At 40.5% G+C, this 18,753-nt stretch overlaps 1 protein-coding gene and 1 long non-coding RNA gene across 2 annotated transcripts; one reads left to right on the plus strand and one right to left on the minus strand.

The window, feature by feature from the left end:
* Positions 1 to 6,433: 6,433 nt before the first annotated feature.
* LOC136433026 (DNA helicase MCM8-like) lies at positions 6,434 to 18,430 on the plus strand. The gene is made up of 31 exons (XM_066424778.1): positions 6,434 to 6,657; positions 6,948 to 7,100; positions 7,487 to 7,569; positions 7,697 to 7,757; positions 8,151 to 8,239; positions 8,564 to 8,673; positions 8,916 to 8,971; positions 9,105 to 9,205; positions 9,342 to 9,383; positions 9,794 to 9,879; positions 10,088 to 10,170; positions 10,461 to 10,529; positions 10,726 to 10,949; positions 11,343 to 11,405; positions 11,844 to 11,912; positions 12,019 to 12,096; positions 12,405 to 12,477; positions 12,628 to 12,692; positions 13,115 to 13,158; positions 14,144 to 14,230; positions 14,450 to 14,513; positions 14,820 to 14,875; positions 15,030 to 15,066; positions 15,250 to 15,315; positions 15,595 to 15,645; positions 15,853 to 15,918; positions 16,138 to 16,230; positions 16,626 to 16,702; positions 17,019 to 17,103; positions 17,318 to 17,407; positions 17,801 to 18,430. The coding sequence occupies exons 1-31, from the start codon at positions 6,555 to 6,557 to the stop codon at positions 17,912 to 17,914; spliced, it is 2,538 nt and encodes an 845-aa protein (XP_066280875.1). The 5' UTR covers positions 6,434 to 6,554; the 3' UTR covers positions 17,915 to 18,430.
* On the minus strand, positions 16,969 to 17,876 carry LOC136433029 (uncharacterized). The gene is made up of 2 exons (XR_010755588.1): positions 17,785 to 17,876; positions 16,969 to 17,538 (listed from the first exon to the last, which is right to left on the minus strand). It is a non-coding gene; the product is annotated as an uncharacterized lncRNA (long non-coding RNA).
* Positions 18,431 to 18,753: the final 323 nt, after the last annotated feature.

Raw genomic sequence — 18,753 nt, forward strand, 5'->3', positions numbered from 1 at the left:
GCCTAGCGGCAGGGTCACTAACCGTACACACGCTACTAGGATAGGGCATTTAACCTCCTTGGATAGGGATAGTGGTTTACTGACGGAAAGGAAGGCATTGGGGCCCGGCAACACCCACAAAAGCGCGGAGAAATTGTTAATCAGTAGGAACAGGACGTGCCTCTGGTCATCCTGACACGACTCATATCCTACTTGATGGGGTGCCGGTGGTTGTCAGGACGCCCCCACGCCAGTCCTCAACACCAACAGGAACAGGTAGATGAACGGCGGAGGCCACATGATAATACAAATTACTTTCTTTAACACCTCGATCAACCTAACAACCAAAAAAGTTACAACTGTGATAACAAGCCTGAAAACCTGGCAGGCTTGCAGCAAGGGCATTACATGCATATATAAACAAACCACTAACTAACTAACTAACTAACTAACTAACTAACGAACAAATTATTCTTAACAGTGGACTGTTAAGTAGCCGCATCCAAACGTTGCTGGGCCCGACTGGTGATGCGATCACGCCTACAGTATACCCGTCCTGTACAAGGCACATTGGCCACTTTCCCGATTTACTTGTGAGCACAGTAGTAAGTGAAGATTTCAAGTCTAGGGTGGCGATCTAGACATTCCCAGCATTAACAGGCGTTTACATTGTTGCATCCTAACAGGAATTCTGTGATTATCATAGTTTTTCTTTTTTTCTTTTTCCTTCAGTCACTACATTTGTTCAGTTGTCTTGAGTTGCGTGTATAATCCAATAATTTGACGATTAGAAGAAAAAGGGACAAGTAACCTAGAGATAGATACATCCCACGTCCAATGGTTAACATGCCCGCCATGCACTTTGGAATGGGTAAAGATACAAGTATAGTTTGTCTAGATTTAACACCCGGTGCCAGATGTACCATAGCTAGTTATTTATCTTTAATTTGCACACATAATCAAGAGGATGCGACTCGCAGCCCCTTCGGCAGTGGTTTCTGATTTCACCGCCATGAAAGTCACTTTGGGAAAATCTACTTTACGGCGGGAAGATTATGGTTTTATTAATGGATTAATTGGGCTTGGGTATCAAAGCAAGTGGCTATTACCTTAGGCGCATCGCTAATCATGGCGGGCCTTGCTCCTATGAACTATTTGGCACGCGCTCTTTTCTGCTGGACGTCAAATCACATTAAATCAGCACCGGAAAAACGTTTGATGTATGTACATGTTGCTGTTTTGTCTCCCCGCGTTGCAGTTTTGCCTCGTCTGAGCCTTTTCACCAGCACCTTCACTATTCTCTCCCAAAGTTGTTGTAGCTTTTGTTGGAAAATAATGACAGGTAGTCGGAATGAAAAAAGCTATTACATGAACTACATCACAGAAAGGGCAAGGGTCCCTGAAGGGTCTCCCTTATACATAATTGACCTACCAATTTTCTCTCTTAGTTTATACCTGCCTTTCGCTGGGAATAGTACCTGGTTACTAGTAGTTAAACCAGGTAACCAGGAAACTGTCGTGGTGGTCTTTGCTGTGTATCTTTGCCCGGTGGCCGCTGGTCAGCCGTGGGAGCACAGGTTTGTGCGGCACCTTTGTGTCAAGCTGCGCCCGGGCCATTAGCGGTCAATTCCCGGCGACCACAGGGGGCAAGGGCGGGGGTCTCGGGAACACCTGCTGTCAGAATGATGGATGTGAGCTCTCGCCAATATTTCTCTATAACTCTCTAACATGCCCTTATGCCCCAACTGTCACCATAGTTGTCAACACCTGTAAAAGACGTTGGGAGATGGCTCTGCACAGAAAAGTCGAATTTCCGACGCGTTTATGGTATTTACGACAATACTGATTGCCTTACAGCCTGGTGAAAGGGGTGGGTACAATCAAGGAGGTTATATAACTCCTTGGTACAATAAAGGACATAAATTCATAGAAACGTTATGACCCTGTAACCCCGGAACCATGGCAAGTCACAAAAGTAACCTTCTTTTGGAGCTAACTTTTTCTGCTATTTCTCTGGAGGGATGTTTGCACGTGTGTTGTTCTGTCGTTCGTAACTGGCGATGTCCTTTGTACTTTGTTATTTCTCTCAGATCTCTTCTTTCAGAGAGGTTGTTGCCATGATACAAAGTGTTCCACGCAGGGCACATATTATCAATTTAGAATTTACCTGCTTGGCTCCAAGTCTGTGCCGATGCCATCAGTACTATTGCTAAATCTAATAATCAGTTGTATGTGAACTGGTCTCCATAACAAAATAATGGCATCAAAGGTGCCCCTCAGGGCTGCCATCAGCCAATCAGAGACTCGTACATTTGGTTATCAAAAAGCGAGTGTTTCTACTCGTATGCCGTAGCCCTAGGCCAAACTCCAGATTTTCAAACGTTTTCCCATTTGGAAAGGTAAATCCATTTTCCACAGGAAACTTACGTAAGTAAAACAAACTTTGGAGGTGAGTTCTCTTCGTACTTGTTTCTGATCTATTGTCGAAATAAGTGTTGTTCAAACTATTAAAGTGGATAAGAAGAGCTTGTATATTAAAATGACAAAAAGGGTTTAACGTTGGGTGACAAACTTCACAATGTAGTGATGATTTTCAAATCGATTTCTAAGAAAAAGTGACGTCTTTAATATATATATGCAAAAATATAGCACACTGCAAACTACTGTAGTATGAGGTATAATACGATGGGGCCAATTGTGTAACGTTACACTCTGACTCGCTATCTACCTAATGTGCAATTTCTTCTGCAAGTTTTGGCCAGGCTAGGGCTAGCAACTGTCTTTTCTCTACGGACAGTAATAGTCTACAGTTACACAATGCGCGGCTCCCAGTCGATGTTTGGCCAGACAAAATGCAAGTAGAAAGTGTAGTACATGTCATACACATGTCACCGCATACATGCAAACTGACATTCGTGACTCCACATATTTAGCTGAAGCGGAAGTGCAAAGTAACGTTATAGCTTAGCTTGGTATTTCATCTGCGTTGGTGAAGGTCAGTCTAAAGCTGGGTTTAACTGTGATTCCCAACATTTATTGACAAAGACCGGTGCTGTCCAGTCGAAAATTCTTCGTCTGTTGGAAATAACACCTGATTGAGAGCAAAGATAGCTTGACATAACCTGACGGGAAAATATTTGCACTGGTTTTCACACTACAGACAAACACCACACTGCTTACAGTTACATCATCTTAAAAATATTTTGATTATGGCAAAATCCTTTTAGTTGGATGAATTTGAGCATTTCAGTTTTGATGAATGTATACAAATGTATCTTTGTTAGTTAGCAGTAAAACAGTTATTTACCTTCTCGATTTTATGCCTTCTATTATCTTATACAATGCTAGTACTATGTAGACTTCAAAATATCAATAGGTATCTACTACTGTTGGGGAAAATGTGCTTATATGTTCTTTTCTGTTTTCCGTTTCAAACAACTGCACACGCGCATGCGTGCTGTGGAACACGTTCCTTCTGCCAGCCGCCCTGCGCTCAGCTGATCCATTATAGCCAGTTGAAGACGAGGAAATGGTCTAAACATGAAAAAATAATTGACATGTTTGTCTCGTAGATTTCTAGTAGCTTTCAGTGTATTAATCTTCAAATGCTGCCAAATTTGCAGGCCGTTAGCTCGACATTGATAACAGTCATTTTCTGAGCACTACAAATTGGTTGTAATGGTCCGTGCGATGGTTTGACGAAATGGGAAAAGCACTTCAACTCACAAATTACAGTGTGTGCGCTTAGTAAATTGTGTGAGGCACGCAGGAGAGGGCAGTACTACAGAAGATTGAAAGGCGGGGAGGTAAGCCAATTAAAGGCTTTCCAGCAGTACATGCTGCAGCAAGTGCTTTCAATTACCCCATTTCTGGAGTGATTTCGGCTGGCAGCAAAGGCGGGGGTACAGGAAGGTTAGCGAAGGGGTCTACTTCAAACTTTGTTGGACCTGCGTGGGGATATTCAGTAACGGCACAAGCTTTGGGGATTCCTGTGAGGGTTGATAGCTACATGGCGAGGTTGAATGTTTACCATTCCGTGAAAGCCGTGTGCACCGTGTTTCATTTCAGCTAGCATGTTTGGAAATTGGCTGGTTGTAGAGCTAAGGCTGACACTTCGCTTCGACAATGATATAATAGAAAATATGATGCATCAAAAACCTTTCACATTACACAAATCTGAAGACTAAACTTTTACAAGCTATTTCCTGTTAAAGTTACTAGTAGCTGCCGTGTCCAATTAAGTACCGACTTGTTCCTACATTACTAAATGGCACCTGATCCCAGTAACAGAAGTAGAAGACTTGCTACAAAGTTATTGTTTGAGATCGAGGTGCCAATTTAAAATGCCTCACATACAGGTAGGCTGCATCTACTAGTAAGAGCGATGCAAATGATTTCACCACAATGTGGGTAATTTGCACAATTTGCTCTTAAGTCTATCCTGTAAATCTCTAGATAATGTGGGTTAATTGTTTTTAATAGGAGGGGTTGTGTGGGGGCACCCTTGGGTCTATATTCATCGCAGTATTTCTTCTTGAAGTGTGATTATGTTCTCGGCACGCCCGCCAACACTAGACAGCACGACGCGCGGTACATTACCGAGAGCACAGGCGGGCATTAGCCGAGACGCGGCGGCGGGATTGCATGGACACTGCTGACCTTGAAATCCTAAAGGAGCTCTTAATATCTTATTTCCTTCTTTCCCCACTAGAGCCTTCAAACAGATGGGTCATGATCACCCAATAGCAACAAACGCGAGCTAAATAATAACTTCCTTATGGCAGAATTCGAGCTTGATGGCCGGTTGTTAAAAGTCGGTGTCTTTAACAGATGGACAGGCGGCTGCTGCGGCTAACTGCGTTCTGGTCATCTCTGAAGGGTTTATTGATCCCATTTGATCACGATATTGTATGAGGAGGCGAACGAGAGGTCGCCATTTCGGCACTCCACACAAGAAGCACTCGTGCAAGGCGCATTAACAGCAGGATCGTTACGTTATCATTCCTACACTTTAACGCGAGTCGTCTTCAGATCGCTAACAGTGACTACATAATATGCGCATTCAAACCTCTCTAATACAGCATTATGAGATAGTAACTAACTTTAAGTTTGTAAAGAAACATGCAGACGTCGATTGAACGACCAAACCGGGACTGAAAGCTATCATCACCTCAGTACACTTCCGCTACTGAAATTAGTTGCGCTTGGAAGAGGACTGTGACAGGCACACATTAGACCTTGACAAGCAGATGCATGACCTAAGATTTAGCTGTAACATTTCAACACATCTGTATGATCCACCCATGGTTATTAGGCAACTAGAACATGTATGGCCATGAAGATATAAACGTTCTCAGTTGGCGCCCCCTTACATCTTCGGTCCGCCGTGTTAAGGTCATCCTTGAATATCTGAATGATTAACCGGTCCATTTGCTGACTAATGTATGTTAAAAGCTCTTGGTGTGGAGCAGCAACAAGAGGGAATTTCAGGGAAATAGTCTTTTGAACAGGGGCGTAAAAGCCCAGATGTTGTGGCTAACGTTTTCGGACGCTCAATAAAGGCTAGAATGGGCTCCCGTGCCAACAACACCATTAAACTAACACTATCGTTCATCTGTGGCTGACGGGGACGTGCTGGGAATGGCAGTCGGTGTTTAACCTCTATTGACTGGACGGACAGCCAGGACAAGCTACTGTTCTGGGGTGGATCGAAGTAATTCTCAGCAAAAATTGATGATTATCAGGAAAATCCTGACATCCCAGTAACAGCAATCACTTTCTTTGTCGCTTAAACGGGGAGTTATGGTGACATTATGTGACAAATGTCCCTTTCCCATCGCGTTATGTTAAAAGCCACCTACTGTTATTGCATTATCGATATTTTCAAAAGTAAATTAACATTGAATGGGCCGTGACATTCCCAGGGGAATATGACAAACATTACCAACATTAATTTCCAACCTAGAGTATAAATAATGGTCTAATATATTCAATATCTAAATCTGGCCTATTTGTTAGAAATGTTGATATGAAACAATAAAACCTGTAAGGATAGGGAACGGAACAACTTATCTCCTTTGTCATGTTTGTGTCTTGCTTTGTGGGGTAATTTGGAAAATATACCTTGCATCGAGTATCGTGTACCTTCATGGAATATTGTATTAGGGGTTGTTGTCCTTCTCAAATAAAGCAAACCTAAAGTAACAAATTCAATCGGCTTTGTATGTAACTACTAGTATTTCCTTATGTCCTTCATTGAAACTCTTTTTTGTTCAAGAATTCTACTACCTCATTCTGTAACTTTATCAAATCCGTGACAGCAACTTTGCAAGAAATACAATTTCATCCTTTCCACCACATCCCTGGCGTGAGGAGAATGATTGATTCTCTCATCGGACGACTGTCTTCTGCAGTTCTCTTTAGTCCGCAAGAAGGCGTTGGTGTGAGGTTCCCTTCAGTGGACGGAAGCGCACCATCATCATCATCATGGCGATTGTTATTAGGCGGGAACTTTGAGTCCCTTTACTTCGCAGAGTTTGCCGTGAAACGTAGCGTTACCTAACGTAGGACGGAGGATGAGTTACCGAGGGGGTCAGTCAAGAGGGAGACCATGGTGGCGTGGGCGTGGTGGACGTGGTCACTACAGCAGACGTGATCAGAACCACGGGAGAGGCGGTGGTGAGTGTGGCGATATTTTGAAATATATATTTTTGATCACTGTTCAACAACAACAACAACTGTTCATCTGTTGTGTCTTTTAATGAGTTTCGATGTTTTACTTAATGCACGACAGATCATTAGTTTCCTGCAGACATATACTATCATGCCATAATTACAGAGAATCCATAACGTTATATAAAACTCCAAATGATTATGTAACGTTAACGTTAAAGTAGAACAAATGCTTTCGATTGCCCTGAATGTCCCTATGTGCCCAATGAAGCCCATATTGTTTTCTAACACCTCAGGCTCGTCCGGCACAAGGAGGGGCGGGTACAGAGGTGGGTACAGTGGTTCATCAGCCTCCCAGGCCCAGACTAGACCACGTCTGTCCCAGACCATCCTGGAAAATGTCATCCCCTCCCCCTACAAGGGCTGGCACCTGTACTTCCCAAACCAAGGTAATGTATTAATAATAAAAAAAAGCATTTTCCCCATTCCGATTAAGCATGTGCATTGTCAAAGGTGAAGGCCTCTGACTTGTAAACAGACCATTGTCTTGATGTGCATAACAACATCCAGACGTGTTTTGTTCATGTCTAGGGGGCCTTCACCTTTGACACTGCACATGCGCACTCGAATGGGCGAAAGCGCTTATATGTAGTTATAATGATGGGCTCTTTTATGGCCAACCAATGACTGATCGATGTCTTCATAGAACGAGTTGACCGATAGTTTCAGTTTATCTATTTATCGTACCATAATGGCAATTAAGCTTAATCATCAACAATGTATTGTTGGTTTTCCTGTTGCTTAAGTGGATTTTCTGGGTGTCCTTTTTTTCCAGTTTACGTAGAGCATTCCCCTGATGTAGTGAGAACGCAGGCCTTTGAGAAATACTTCCTGTCTATCCTGGACTTGTATGACAAGGTGAGGTAACATCTTATATATCATACTGTATTGTTTTCTGCTTTCCATTCTGCAAGTTTCTGATCTGGATATTAAAGATGCTCCTTTGTCTATTACGGTACTAAGATGCATTATTTTCTCCTGACAGGATGAGATTGAGCAGAAAGGATCCTTAGCTATAGACTTCAAAGAACTTCTACAAGATGAAGGTAACATTCATCTGTAATGTTTTATGCCTTGATTGATCCTCTGAATCATGTGATAGCATGCATTTGTGTAGACTCTGCATGAGTACCCATCACTAATCACCTTGATGGTAGAAGAACATGTAACATGTCAACATACAACAGGGAAAGAAGACTGTTTACTCTTTTCGTAAACTGGCAACACCTTACTGTTGCTCACAAAAAGTGATGGATAAAGGTCAATGGGCGTTAGGTATCTACTCCTGATAGCCATTATACCACAGTAGATCAAATCAGGCAGTGGACTTCTTGAAAAGCTCTTGAATTCAAAGGACAATGGGTCTCTTTGAAGTCTGTTTTCTATGTGTTGTGTGTACCATTTTCTTACACAGTTCATTTGTCCACTGTTCTGTTCAGGTGTCCGTTCAGCCATTCCTGACATGGCTAGTGTTATGAAGGAGACTCCGGAGAAGATCCTCAGCTGCCTGGGACTGGCTGTGCACCAGGTCAGAACAAGGATGTTTACATAAACAATGTCCTTGGTCAAGCCACGAGAACCAATGTGAAATTGAAAGGGAAATATCAGGGGGTGGGGAGGGCATGAAAATCATGAAGGTTATCATAAAGATGAGCAAAATAAAAAAAGTTACATAAACATGAAAAAAAATTACATGTCATGCTTTTTTACCTTATGATCTTTCCTTTATTGTTATGGCATCTGTCAGATAAAGTTCTGATCATCATTGACCTTCTGTATGAAGACTGTCAGCCATTACCTATTGTATGTATTAAGGTTTGGACTCCTGACCCATGAACTTTTATATGCATAGGTCCTGACCCATGACCTGGAGAGGCAGGCAGCAGCCCTACAGCAGCCTGGGGAGGAAGATGGAGAAACTCCAGCTATGATAGCTGTTAATGTCCCCCTCATCCATACTAGGTAAGGATTAACATGCTGTGCAATGTGATGATGTCAATAAAATCACTCAACTCTCTTTGCTGTGGGAAAATGTTATCTTGTTGTAGAATGGATATACACATGTAACCCTACTTGTAGTTTGAAAATTTGAGTATATCTGATCAAAATATGTGTAGCTTTAACAAATGATTGTATGTACTGTGTTCATCTTTCACATTTGTATGATAATTTAAGGGAGTGTTCTTGTGTAATTTTTTTATCAGGGTTTTCAACTATGAACCCATAACCTCCATGAGAAGGCTGAAGGCCAATTTCTACGGTGAGTTTTCTAATACCACTTTCCTAGATGGTGTTTTAGCTCATCAAAGAGGACAAAAGTGGGCTTTCTCCCTTTCTTTTTAGAGCATAGTTCCTGTTACAAGATAGATAACAGTCTCTTATTTATTTGTTAGGTAAATATGTGTGCATCAGAGGAACAGTGGTGAGGGTCAGCAATGTGAAGCCCATGTGCATCAAGATGGCATTTGAGTGTCTTACCTGTAAAGGAGTACAGGTGAGATTCCTGATGATTATCTATATGTTAGCACTTGTCTGTTGAGTAGCTACATCATTATTGTTAACCCCTGAGGTTCCAGTGTTGTTAAATTTTTCTGGTATTTTTTAAAGAATATTTTATCTTTTTCCCTCAGAGAGTGATACTTCCAGAGGGAAAGTACTGCCTACCAACCAAGGTAAATTCCCTGTACAGATTGACACACAGATGTTTGTCATCTTCTGAGGATTATTTGAGCATTATTTGTGACAGTGAGTTATGAGTAAAAATATATCATCAGAAACTGTTCTCAACATGTACAAAAGACACATTCCATTATTTCTTGACGGACAAATGTAACAGAGGGTGCTGCAACTTCGGACGTAAAAGGGGGAGGGCGTTCGAAGCCGTGGTTGATTTCGTTATTTCAGACAAGTTTCGTGACATAAACTAACCAAGACCAACGTTTTTTTGTGTGTTTTGTGCCTCATGTGTACAACAAGTAAGTTTGCATAACGACTGTTGAGTGTTGAATATGTTTTATGCCTTTTGTTCAAGTGCATCTCTATATTGACTTTTTGAAATCTTCTTGGGATTCTTACTTTTCAGTGCCCAGCCCCTGACTGCAGAGGAAGGTCCTTTGTTCCACTTCAGAACCATCAACTCACAGAAACTGTGGACTGGCAGACTATCAAGTAAGACGCATCTATTAGAAACTCTACTTTTTCCAAAGTAAAGGAAGATGGTATAAAATGATTGTAATTGGCCATAGATGTTTGATGATGATATAGAGGATATCAAAAAGAAAGATTTCCTGACTACCACTTCCCTCAAATTTAAGTACATGCAGAATAGCCCATATTCCAGATAGTCCCTTGTAAGTATTCTTGTCCGCTCTTTCAGAGTGCAGGAGCTGATCACTGATGAAAACAGGGAGGCTGGCAGGATCCCCCGGACAGTGGAGTGTGAACTGACCAGGGATCTGGGTAAGTGGTCCTTGGTGGTACGTGTGTATGTTCAGTTTTGTTGTGAATGTACCACTGTGCAACATATTTCATGTAGCTTCAGAGACCAGGAAGTACCAACTGAAAAGATCTAATGTTGCAGTACTGCATGGCTTTAAACTTTAGGAAGCATTGGCAGTTCTGATGGTTCTCTGGATAGGAAACAGTGTCACTAATGTATATTGTGGTGAGGATGAAATTCAGTGTAGTGGGGACTACTTATATGAACTTAAACCTGAACTGATAAAACACATGTATTTTCTTTCACACAGTGGACAGCTGTGCTCCAGGGGATGTGGTCACTGTCACTGGCATTGTCAAGGTCATGAGCTCAGAGGAAGGTCAGACAATTTACAGTGAAGTCTCTTTTCAGTTTTTACAAGCACCACAAAAAATTTCTCTTTTGGCTGCCTTCCTGATACGTTTATCCTCTAGTATTAGCTGTTAGTTTGTTGAATAGATTTACACATAGGAATAAGAACAAAGTGAAAACATAAAATACAGATTGAACTGTTTGATAGCAAATTTCCCTTTCAGGAAGGAGGAAGTCAAACCGTGACCAGTGCATGTTCCTCATCTACATCTCTGCCAACTCTGTGAGTAAGACGAAGGGGAAGAAGTCCACTAAGGAGAGCGGCACATCAGGACTGGCCATGGAATTTACCCTGAAGGAGCTGTATGGCATCCAGGAGATCCAGGAGGACCCACATGTCTTCAGACTAGTCGTGGGGTCTTTATGTCCTGCTATATATGGCCATGAGGTTAGGTGTACGAAGATAGATGACTGCGATTTCTGTGCTGATTACACTGACCATTGCTGTTGGCTTAATTTAATCAAATCATTGATACGCCATGTACTCACTGAAGATAGAATATATTTGGGATGGAAAAAGTAATAATTATTGTGATTTCTGTGCTGATTACACTGACCATTGCTTGTGGCTTGATTGAATGATAACATGGATACGCCATGTACTAGCTGAAGATAGAATATATTGGGATGGAGAAAGTAATTGAAACAGCAATTACATATATGTCCTGAAATGCAATACTTTTTTCATTATACTTTTAAACCATTGATTAAATTTTCATCTTTTTACAAAACTAAACAAAATAGTTTGTTGTATTTTGATAATGTTTGTATGACGTTGCAGACAGTGAAAGCAGGCCTTGCTTTGGCATTGTTTGGTGGCAATCAGAGGTTTGCTAATAACAAGGTAAGTGAAGGACATTGTATTAATGTAGTATCTTTTGGTAGCTGAACATAGGGGCCATTGTCATTTATTGTGCACTCCATACAAACAAATTATTTTAGTGTTCCATTTATGTGTGATGGTTCCATGAGGTGCAAAACAGATTTATTCGAAAACAGACATGCGTTAAGATGACAATCAAGCATCTAAACATACATAGATACACATTTGGCCAATTGTTACCGAGTACAGTCAGTTTGAGCATGATTGTCCTTTCCAATAAAGAATGCATACTTGCTTATATGAAGTGCTAGCCTCCACCCACTGCTCAAATCACCATGGCTCCCCAGAAGCAAATACGGAATAAAAACAAATATCCAAGGGCGAATGATGATATCATATTTTAACTATTCAGTTTGTGGAGATTGTTGTACAAAATCCCTGTGTTGTCTGTACGTCTAGAATCGGATTCCTGTGAGAGGAGACCCCCATGTCCTAGTGGTTGGTGATCCTGGATTAGGCAAAAGCCAGGTTTGTCTTCTACGGTTCTTAGTTAATTTTTCAAAGCTGTTTATGACATTGTATGTATACTTTTCTTGCAAGTAATTCACCAACTATCTCTTACCTTGATGGGTAGATGCTTCAAGCTGTGTCAAACGTTGCTCCCCGTGGTGTCTATGTGTGTGGGAACACAACTACTGCATCTGGACTCACTGTAAGTTGAATCTTTACCTGCACATGACATCATGTTATGTGACTGCTCAAGTATCATCTTTAGTGTTTTTTTTAGAAGTCTATTCATTATAATGTCTGGTTCATATAATCCATGATACACAGTTGTATGACGTGTCAGTCTTGCAAACACTTAAGCTCTATGACCGACAGCCGTGATGCATTTGTATATAGGTGTTTGAAATAGGTGGACAAATATTTTGCTGTCCCTACACTCTAACATCGCGAGACTCAATGTTCATCAGTCTACATGTGTAGAGCATGGACATGATTATGTTAATTGTTTGGCAGGTGACCCTAAGCAGAGACAGTGCATCAGGAGACTTTGCGCTGGAGGCAGGAGCTTTGGTGCTGGCTGACCAGGGTAAAGTGCACCAGTTGTCTCAATCTTTTACTGTTATTTCACTTTGATCCTAATAAACCTTTAAGTCTTTCTTGTCTTGTATGGCAAACTTTACATTGAGTCATGCCACTGGTATTGTCACCCATGTCATTCAAAACATTTTATGTCCAGGCTGTTGCTGCATTGATGAATTTGACAAAATGACCAACCAGCACCAGGCTCTTCTTGAGGCAATGGTAATCAACTAGTTTCCTTTCATACTGTAAAACTGGACATGCTTTTCTGTGCCAGTCCAGCAGGGCAACAATTGATCTCCTATATATTTGACAAATGATAGGCTATACTAAAAGGAAGTATGACATACAGACAACATACTTGCCAACTCAGAGGTCTGCTATATTAAGAAGATTACCTATATAGCTAGCTATAGCATGTTTAATTTTATTTGGATATTATTTATTAAGAATGACTTAACTAACTTCAAATGAAATATGTATCTAACTCTAAAAGTTATGATGCCCTGATGTAGTCATGATGTCCTGATGTAGTCATTCTATTTAAATGGAAATAGGCATACTGTTGCATACAAAAGTAGAAAGCTGTCCTGTTAGTCCTATGTGCTTTCAGATGCCCTTCATTGTTGTTTTTGTGTTACCAGGAGCAGCAAAGCATCAGCCTAGCCAAAGCAGGCATAGTCTGCAGGTGTGTGATTAAGTCTGGCCTGTCTCATGATAATTCATTGTGATTCATGTTCAACTAGAAAGGCAACATTTGCGAGCAAATACAGCATGTTTAGCCATACTCCTCGCCATGCCAAATAACAATGGACCATTCTAAAATACTTCCACTAAAAAAAATGGATCGCCGCAGTCCAAAATTGAGTTTAAAAACAATTAGTCTCTCCATAATACTGGAGATGTGTATCTTTGTTAAAAAAAGAGTGAACAAAGCCATGTAAGCACATGTCCTACGCATTCAAATACCACATTTGGTATGAATACTACAAATGTAGCACACCTGCGCCAGAAATGCAAGATAACTTAATTAACTCAATTGGCCAATCAGGTGGCTGCAAGGGTCACAGGCAGGCCAGGTGCGGTTGGGGTCACTGACCTTTAGGTCATATATGAGGAAAATACCCAATGTTCTCCCCAAAATACCCTGCAAAATCGTATTTTGAAGTGATGTATGCCAAAAGTACGAATGGAGTTCTTTGACTATTTGTTCAATGTACCCCCATAGCAAATTTCAGGTCATTTGGATGTATTTCCATAGCACTGGAGGCCAAAATGTACATTTTTGGTCAGAAAAACCTCAATAAAATCACTTTCAAGGTCAATATCAAAAAAATGAAAAAAAACGGCTGGGGGTATTTGCCAACACTACCTTTGTACCAAATTTCAGGTCATTTGGTCAAAATATGACAGATGAATCGATTTGAAGATTTGACAGGAGAAGAAGAAGAAGGAGGAGAAGAAACCTGAGTAAAAACAATATGTTGAGCCATACTATGTATCAGAGACAGTAAAATTTCATTTTTCAATTTTTGGAAAATAAGAAATTAAGTGTTGGTTTTAGTCCATTTTTAAAGACAGCTCTTCCCTCTGTTTCGCCTCCTTGAATAAAGGGAAATGGGTGAAGTGTTGAGTATGGTCAATTTTCATAAATTACCTTTCCCTCTGTCCAGCCTCCCTGCACGAACATCCATCCTTGCAGCAGCCAACCCAGTTGGTGGGCACTACAACAAGGCTAAGACTGTGGCAGAGAACCTCAAGTATGTCTCTAGTATAAGATTTAAGAGTGTTCTTAAGAGACTATCATAATAACCTTCTACATATTTCAGTAACTGTTATACTTTTGCTGCAAATGGAAGCGAGCTAAGGTAGCTTTTCCTGTCTGGATGATGACCAAGAGGATTTCTGCAGCTGTAACAGAAGATGTGCTAGAAATGCTAGGTGACGTACATTTGTGAATTGTGTTTTTGTTGTTCCAGGATGGGTAGTGCCCTGCTGTCTCGGTTTGATCTGGTGTTTATTTTGCTAGACAATCCTGATGAGGTAATGCAGAGTCAGTTCATCATGTTGTTCATTTACCTGTATGCAAGTATGAGCATTACACATGAGAGTATTGGGCAAATATATGCATTATAGATACCAGTAGTGTAATGTACAGTAACTGTAATATTACGTGAGAAATGATTAGTTTAACTTCAACTAGTTTAATTCATGTCAAACTCCACATCTCCAAATTCCAAATGATTTTTTCATCAAACTGTATTTTTCAACAGTGTTTCATTTTGGGTTTTGTGTTTCCTCGGCAAACTTTTGGTTGGAAATTTTCATTTAATTTTCTTCTGTAATCAGGACTTGGACAGCATGCTGTCTGAACATGTCATGGCACTAAGGGCTGGCAGAGGCCGGTGAGTAACAATTGTACAGTTGGCAACAGTTGCAAAACAACATCATATTCCCATATACTGTTAGGAATCTACATCTTAGCATTTTTCGCAGTTAAGTTTATTTCACTTGAAAGTAATTTCTCCAGACATTATCACTTTTCTCCTTTCCTTGCAGAGAAACCTCTGCTGTCAGAGTGAGAAGAGACACTCAGGTAAACTGAAGATTTTATATACTGTACTGAGAAATTGGGGTTCCAGGTGAAGACTGTGACTATCACAAGTATAACATTAAGCCTCTAAAATGCTTCCATATACATATTCCATATGTGCTTTATTCTGTCTGCTTTAGACTTTTGAATGAAATACATTAATGCATCCATGTATGCTATTTACAGACTCCTGACAATGATGAGGCCAGGAGACAGTGGGAACTAGAAAAGCCATTGTCTGAACGGCTAAAGGTACAGTTCTGTAAAGGACTTGAGAAAATAAATGTATGTTCTGTAGATTTGCCCTATACTTATGTGGCAGTAGCTTATACTATAAGTTATAGCAGACAGTGTCTCATCAAATAAGAGTAAATGTTCTTCCTCAGAGTATTTGTCTTCCTCTACAATTCCTCGAAGAAATAAGGTTGTCATTCTTTCCTGAACAGTTCAAAACTTGTTCCTGTTCATTCAATACGTATGAAGCCTGTAAGTTTCATACATGTTGAAATCAATGGGTCTCTTTATTTCCAGATCAGCAAAGGTGAACAATTTGACCCCATCCCACACCCACTGCTAAGAAAGGTATACACTGAATCAAACCATACTTAAAAAGTTTAAGAAATCACCTTTCTAGGTACATGAGCTTAACAGATTTCCTCTTCCATATTTTGCATGTACTCTAAAATCTTGGATATCAAAGATTCTGAAAGAAGTAATGATATGAAGTTTAACGTGATGGTCTCAGCCCAATTACAGTTTGTCATTTGACATGTTATGTACACATTGCAGTATGTGGCCTATGCAAGGAAGTATGTCCATCCCAAACTGTCACCAGAAGCCAAACAGGTGCTTCAGGTCAGTCGCTCATTAATCCTACAGTCTGCAATTTATGTTAACAAACATACAAGTTTAAAAGATGGGATAATGTCACCCAACAACAGTGCAGACAGTTATCCTGTCATCTCCTTTTCAGTTTCAGCAGTTTCATGTTAGCAGTTATGTTACTAGTAGTTTAGTCAATTTCATCAATGATTACAGTTATATGTAGCTAAACTGTCGAAAACATATTTGCAGACATTCTACCTTGAGCTTAGGAAAGACCAGCGAGGCCCAGACAGCATCCCCATCACCACCAGGCAACTGGAGTCCCTCATCAGACTTACAGAGGTCGCTCCCCTGCTCTTCTGTACCTCATTAACGATGACTGACACTTCAAAATGAATCATCATGTGCCGTCATAAGTTGGAAATAGCTTCATTGCTCACACATACAAGAAGTGATGCACGGTTATTTGAGTTTCTGCCACAACAATCAAACACATCAAGGACTGCTTTCTTCACGTTGTATGGGCTTGACGTAACAACAGGCAGCCTGAAATGCTTTTTTCTGATGCCCATTTATGAGCTATTGCAGTATCCAATTTTATCAGACTTTTCCATAAGAAAATAGCATGCAACTTCTTTTTTGCCATTCAAATTGTGAATATCTGCTGCTATCCAGGGAAAATTGTCATGAGTTCTTTGTTTTTGAAGTTTTTCTGTAATGATTTGTCTTTCATGCAGGCTCGTAGCCGTCTCGAGCTGAGGGAGACAGCTACCAGTCAGGATGCTCAGGATGTGGTGGAAATCATGAAAGACAGGTCAGATATTTTGTAATGGAGTGAATCGGAAATGAAATATGCAGATTGGGCCATCACTTGACTTGCTGGGACTTTCACAAAGGTGATTTGTGCTAAGGGTATGAGATGGATGTGTATGTCATCAGGCATAACATAATTATGCAGTATTTAAAAATTGATAATCATGTAGACTGAACCATCATGACAAAAAGCATATATTGCAAAACAAAATTGACATGCCCAGGATGACAGTGTACGCTATATTAACAAAACAAAATAATGGGTGCTATTTGCATAACATTGTTTAATCCATTCAAAATCACATTTTTTTCTTCAGCATGTTTGACACGTACTCAGATGAATTTGGACAACTGGATTTCCTGAGATCACAGAATGGGTCAGGCATGAGCAGCAGGAGCAAGGTCAGGTCAAAAGCACATACTGGTTTAATACCTGGCTGTATTTTGTATATATATGTATGCCAATTGATTTACTTATGACACATTTTATTACACCCTGTAGCTGTTGTTATTCAGCTTGTATTAATACAGTTTTTTGAAGTCTTAATAACCATAGTTAATCTCAAGTGCAGGTACTTTGAAATGGTTGTTATTTGTTGGTGTAATGTTTCTGCAGCCGAAGAGGTTTGTTGCTGCCCTGAACAGAGTAGCAGAACGGACCTACAACAACATCTTTACTGTGCAACAGATGAGGGAGATTGCTCAGGTTTGTATTGGGACTCATACTTTGATGAAGTTCAAGGAAGATATTGCAATGTGTCTTTGATTCACCATTTCCTCCACATCTTGGGCATCCTGACTGGTAGCTGTCTCCCTCAGCTCCAGACGGCTACGAGCCTGCATAGAACCCAGACATTATCATGAACAAACTTAACGATGAACGAAATCAGAGACCCGATCTTTACCATACATGCAATCTGATGATATGGCCTAGCCCTTGGATAATGATGAAACATGATAAGCACAGTAAGCACAGTGCATTACATGCTAGATCTGAACACTTTCATGTGCAAAAGGTGGAGGAGATAGTAGGAATATATCACTAGAAATAAGTCAATGCGTGTACAGGTACATTTAGCATACCTCTTTTCCTCTGCAGAATTGTGATGTGAAGGTTCCAGACTTTGAGGGATTCATTGCCTCCCTTAACAACCAAGGGTACCTGCTGAAGAAGGGTTCCAGAGTGTACCAGCTACAGACTGCTGGGCTCTGAGGGAGGCATCCACCCCACTCACTCAAGTGCAGGGTACAGTCAGCTATCCTGGAGACCTGGGGTCGGATGTAAACAGCAAGGCGACTTGGACTGAATCAAAACAGAATTTGAGGACTCAGAAGGAGTGACTGAAAAACAAGGACATACCTAGTAGATAACTGTTGTGTTTTAAATGTTTGAATTGCCCTGGTTTCACAGAAATCTTGTCTTATATCTCACATGTTTCTATCTCCAGATGGTCTATGTTATGTTGCATGTTTATCAAGTAAATGTATATCAGTACTAGCATATCTGATCATCGATATGCCAGTTTGTTCTATGTATTTATTGTACCATAGCATGAAGAAGGAGAATAAAACTGCAACCCGAGCATTCTGTAACTTTGATTTTTATCCTATCTTTATCTTAAGATCTTCTAAAATTATTTGTCGCCATTATGCCTTCCTGTTAGGTATGACAAGTGGACAAATGAAAGTTTTCTTGAATTGTTGTGGAATAAACATATAAGTTACCTTATGCAGCAGACATCTCATGAATTACTAGTAGCCAGACAGTTGCAAACCTTGGAGGTGGGGGAGGGGGACTATGATATTGATCTCAATGAAACATTCTACAATATGGGGCACTGACTGGGACCACATCAAAAGGTTTTTTTTTCAATGGCATCTTATTTGAAAATCATGACAAATACATGTACAGGAATAATCATATGTTATAATGATAATCTTTATTTGCATATTCATGCCCAGAGGGCTAAATGAACATATGACCACACATGGTCTAAACTCTAAAGGATGTAAACGACAAAGCAGGAAACACCAGAATACTACTGTACATTC

The sequence above is a fragment of the Branchiostoma lanceolatum genome, chromosome 4, assembly GCF_035083965.1.
Source record: "Branchiostoma lanceolatum isolate klBraLanc5 chromosome 4, klBraLanc5.hap2, whole genome shotgun sequence".
NCBI lineage: Eukaryota > Metazoa > Chordata > Leptocardii > Amphioxiformes > Branchiostomatidae > Branchiostoma > Branchiostoma lanceolatum.

Bases quoted from the DNA above. Each gene is read 5' to 3' on its own strand.
- LOC136433026 (XM_066424778.1), top strand. From the start codon at position 6,555: ATGAGTTACCGAGGGGGTCAGTCAAGAGGGAGACCATGGTGGCGTGGG. The intron at 12,693-13,114 runs GTAATCAACTAG...TTGTGTTACCAG, and splicing joins AGGCTCTTCTTGAGGCAATG to GAGCAGCAAAGCATCAGCCT. The intron at 15,316-15,594 runs GTACAGTTCTGT...CTTTATTTCCAG, and splicing joins CATTGTCTGAACGGCTAAAG to ATCAGCAAAGGTGAACAATT.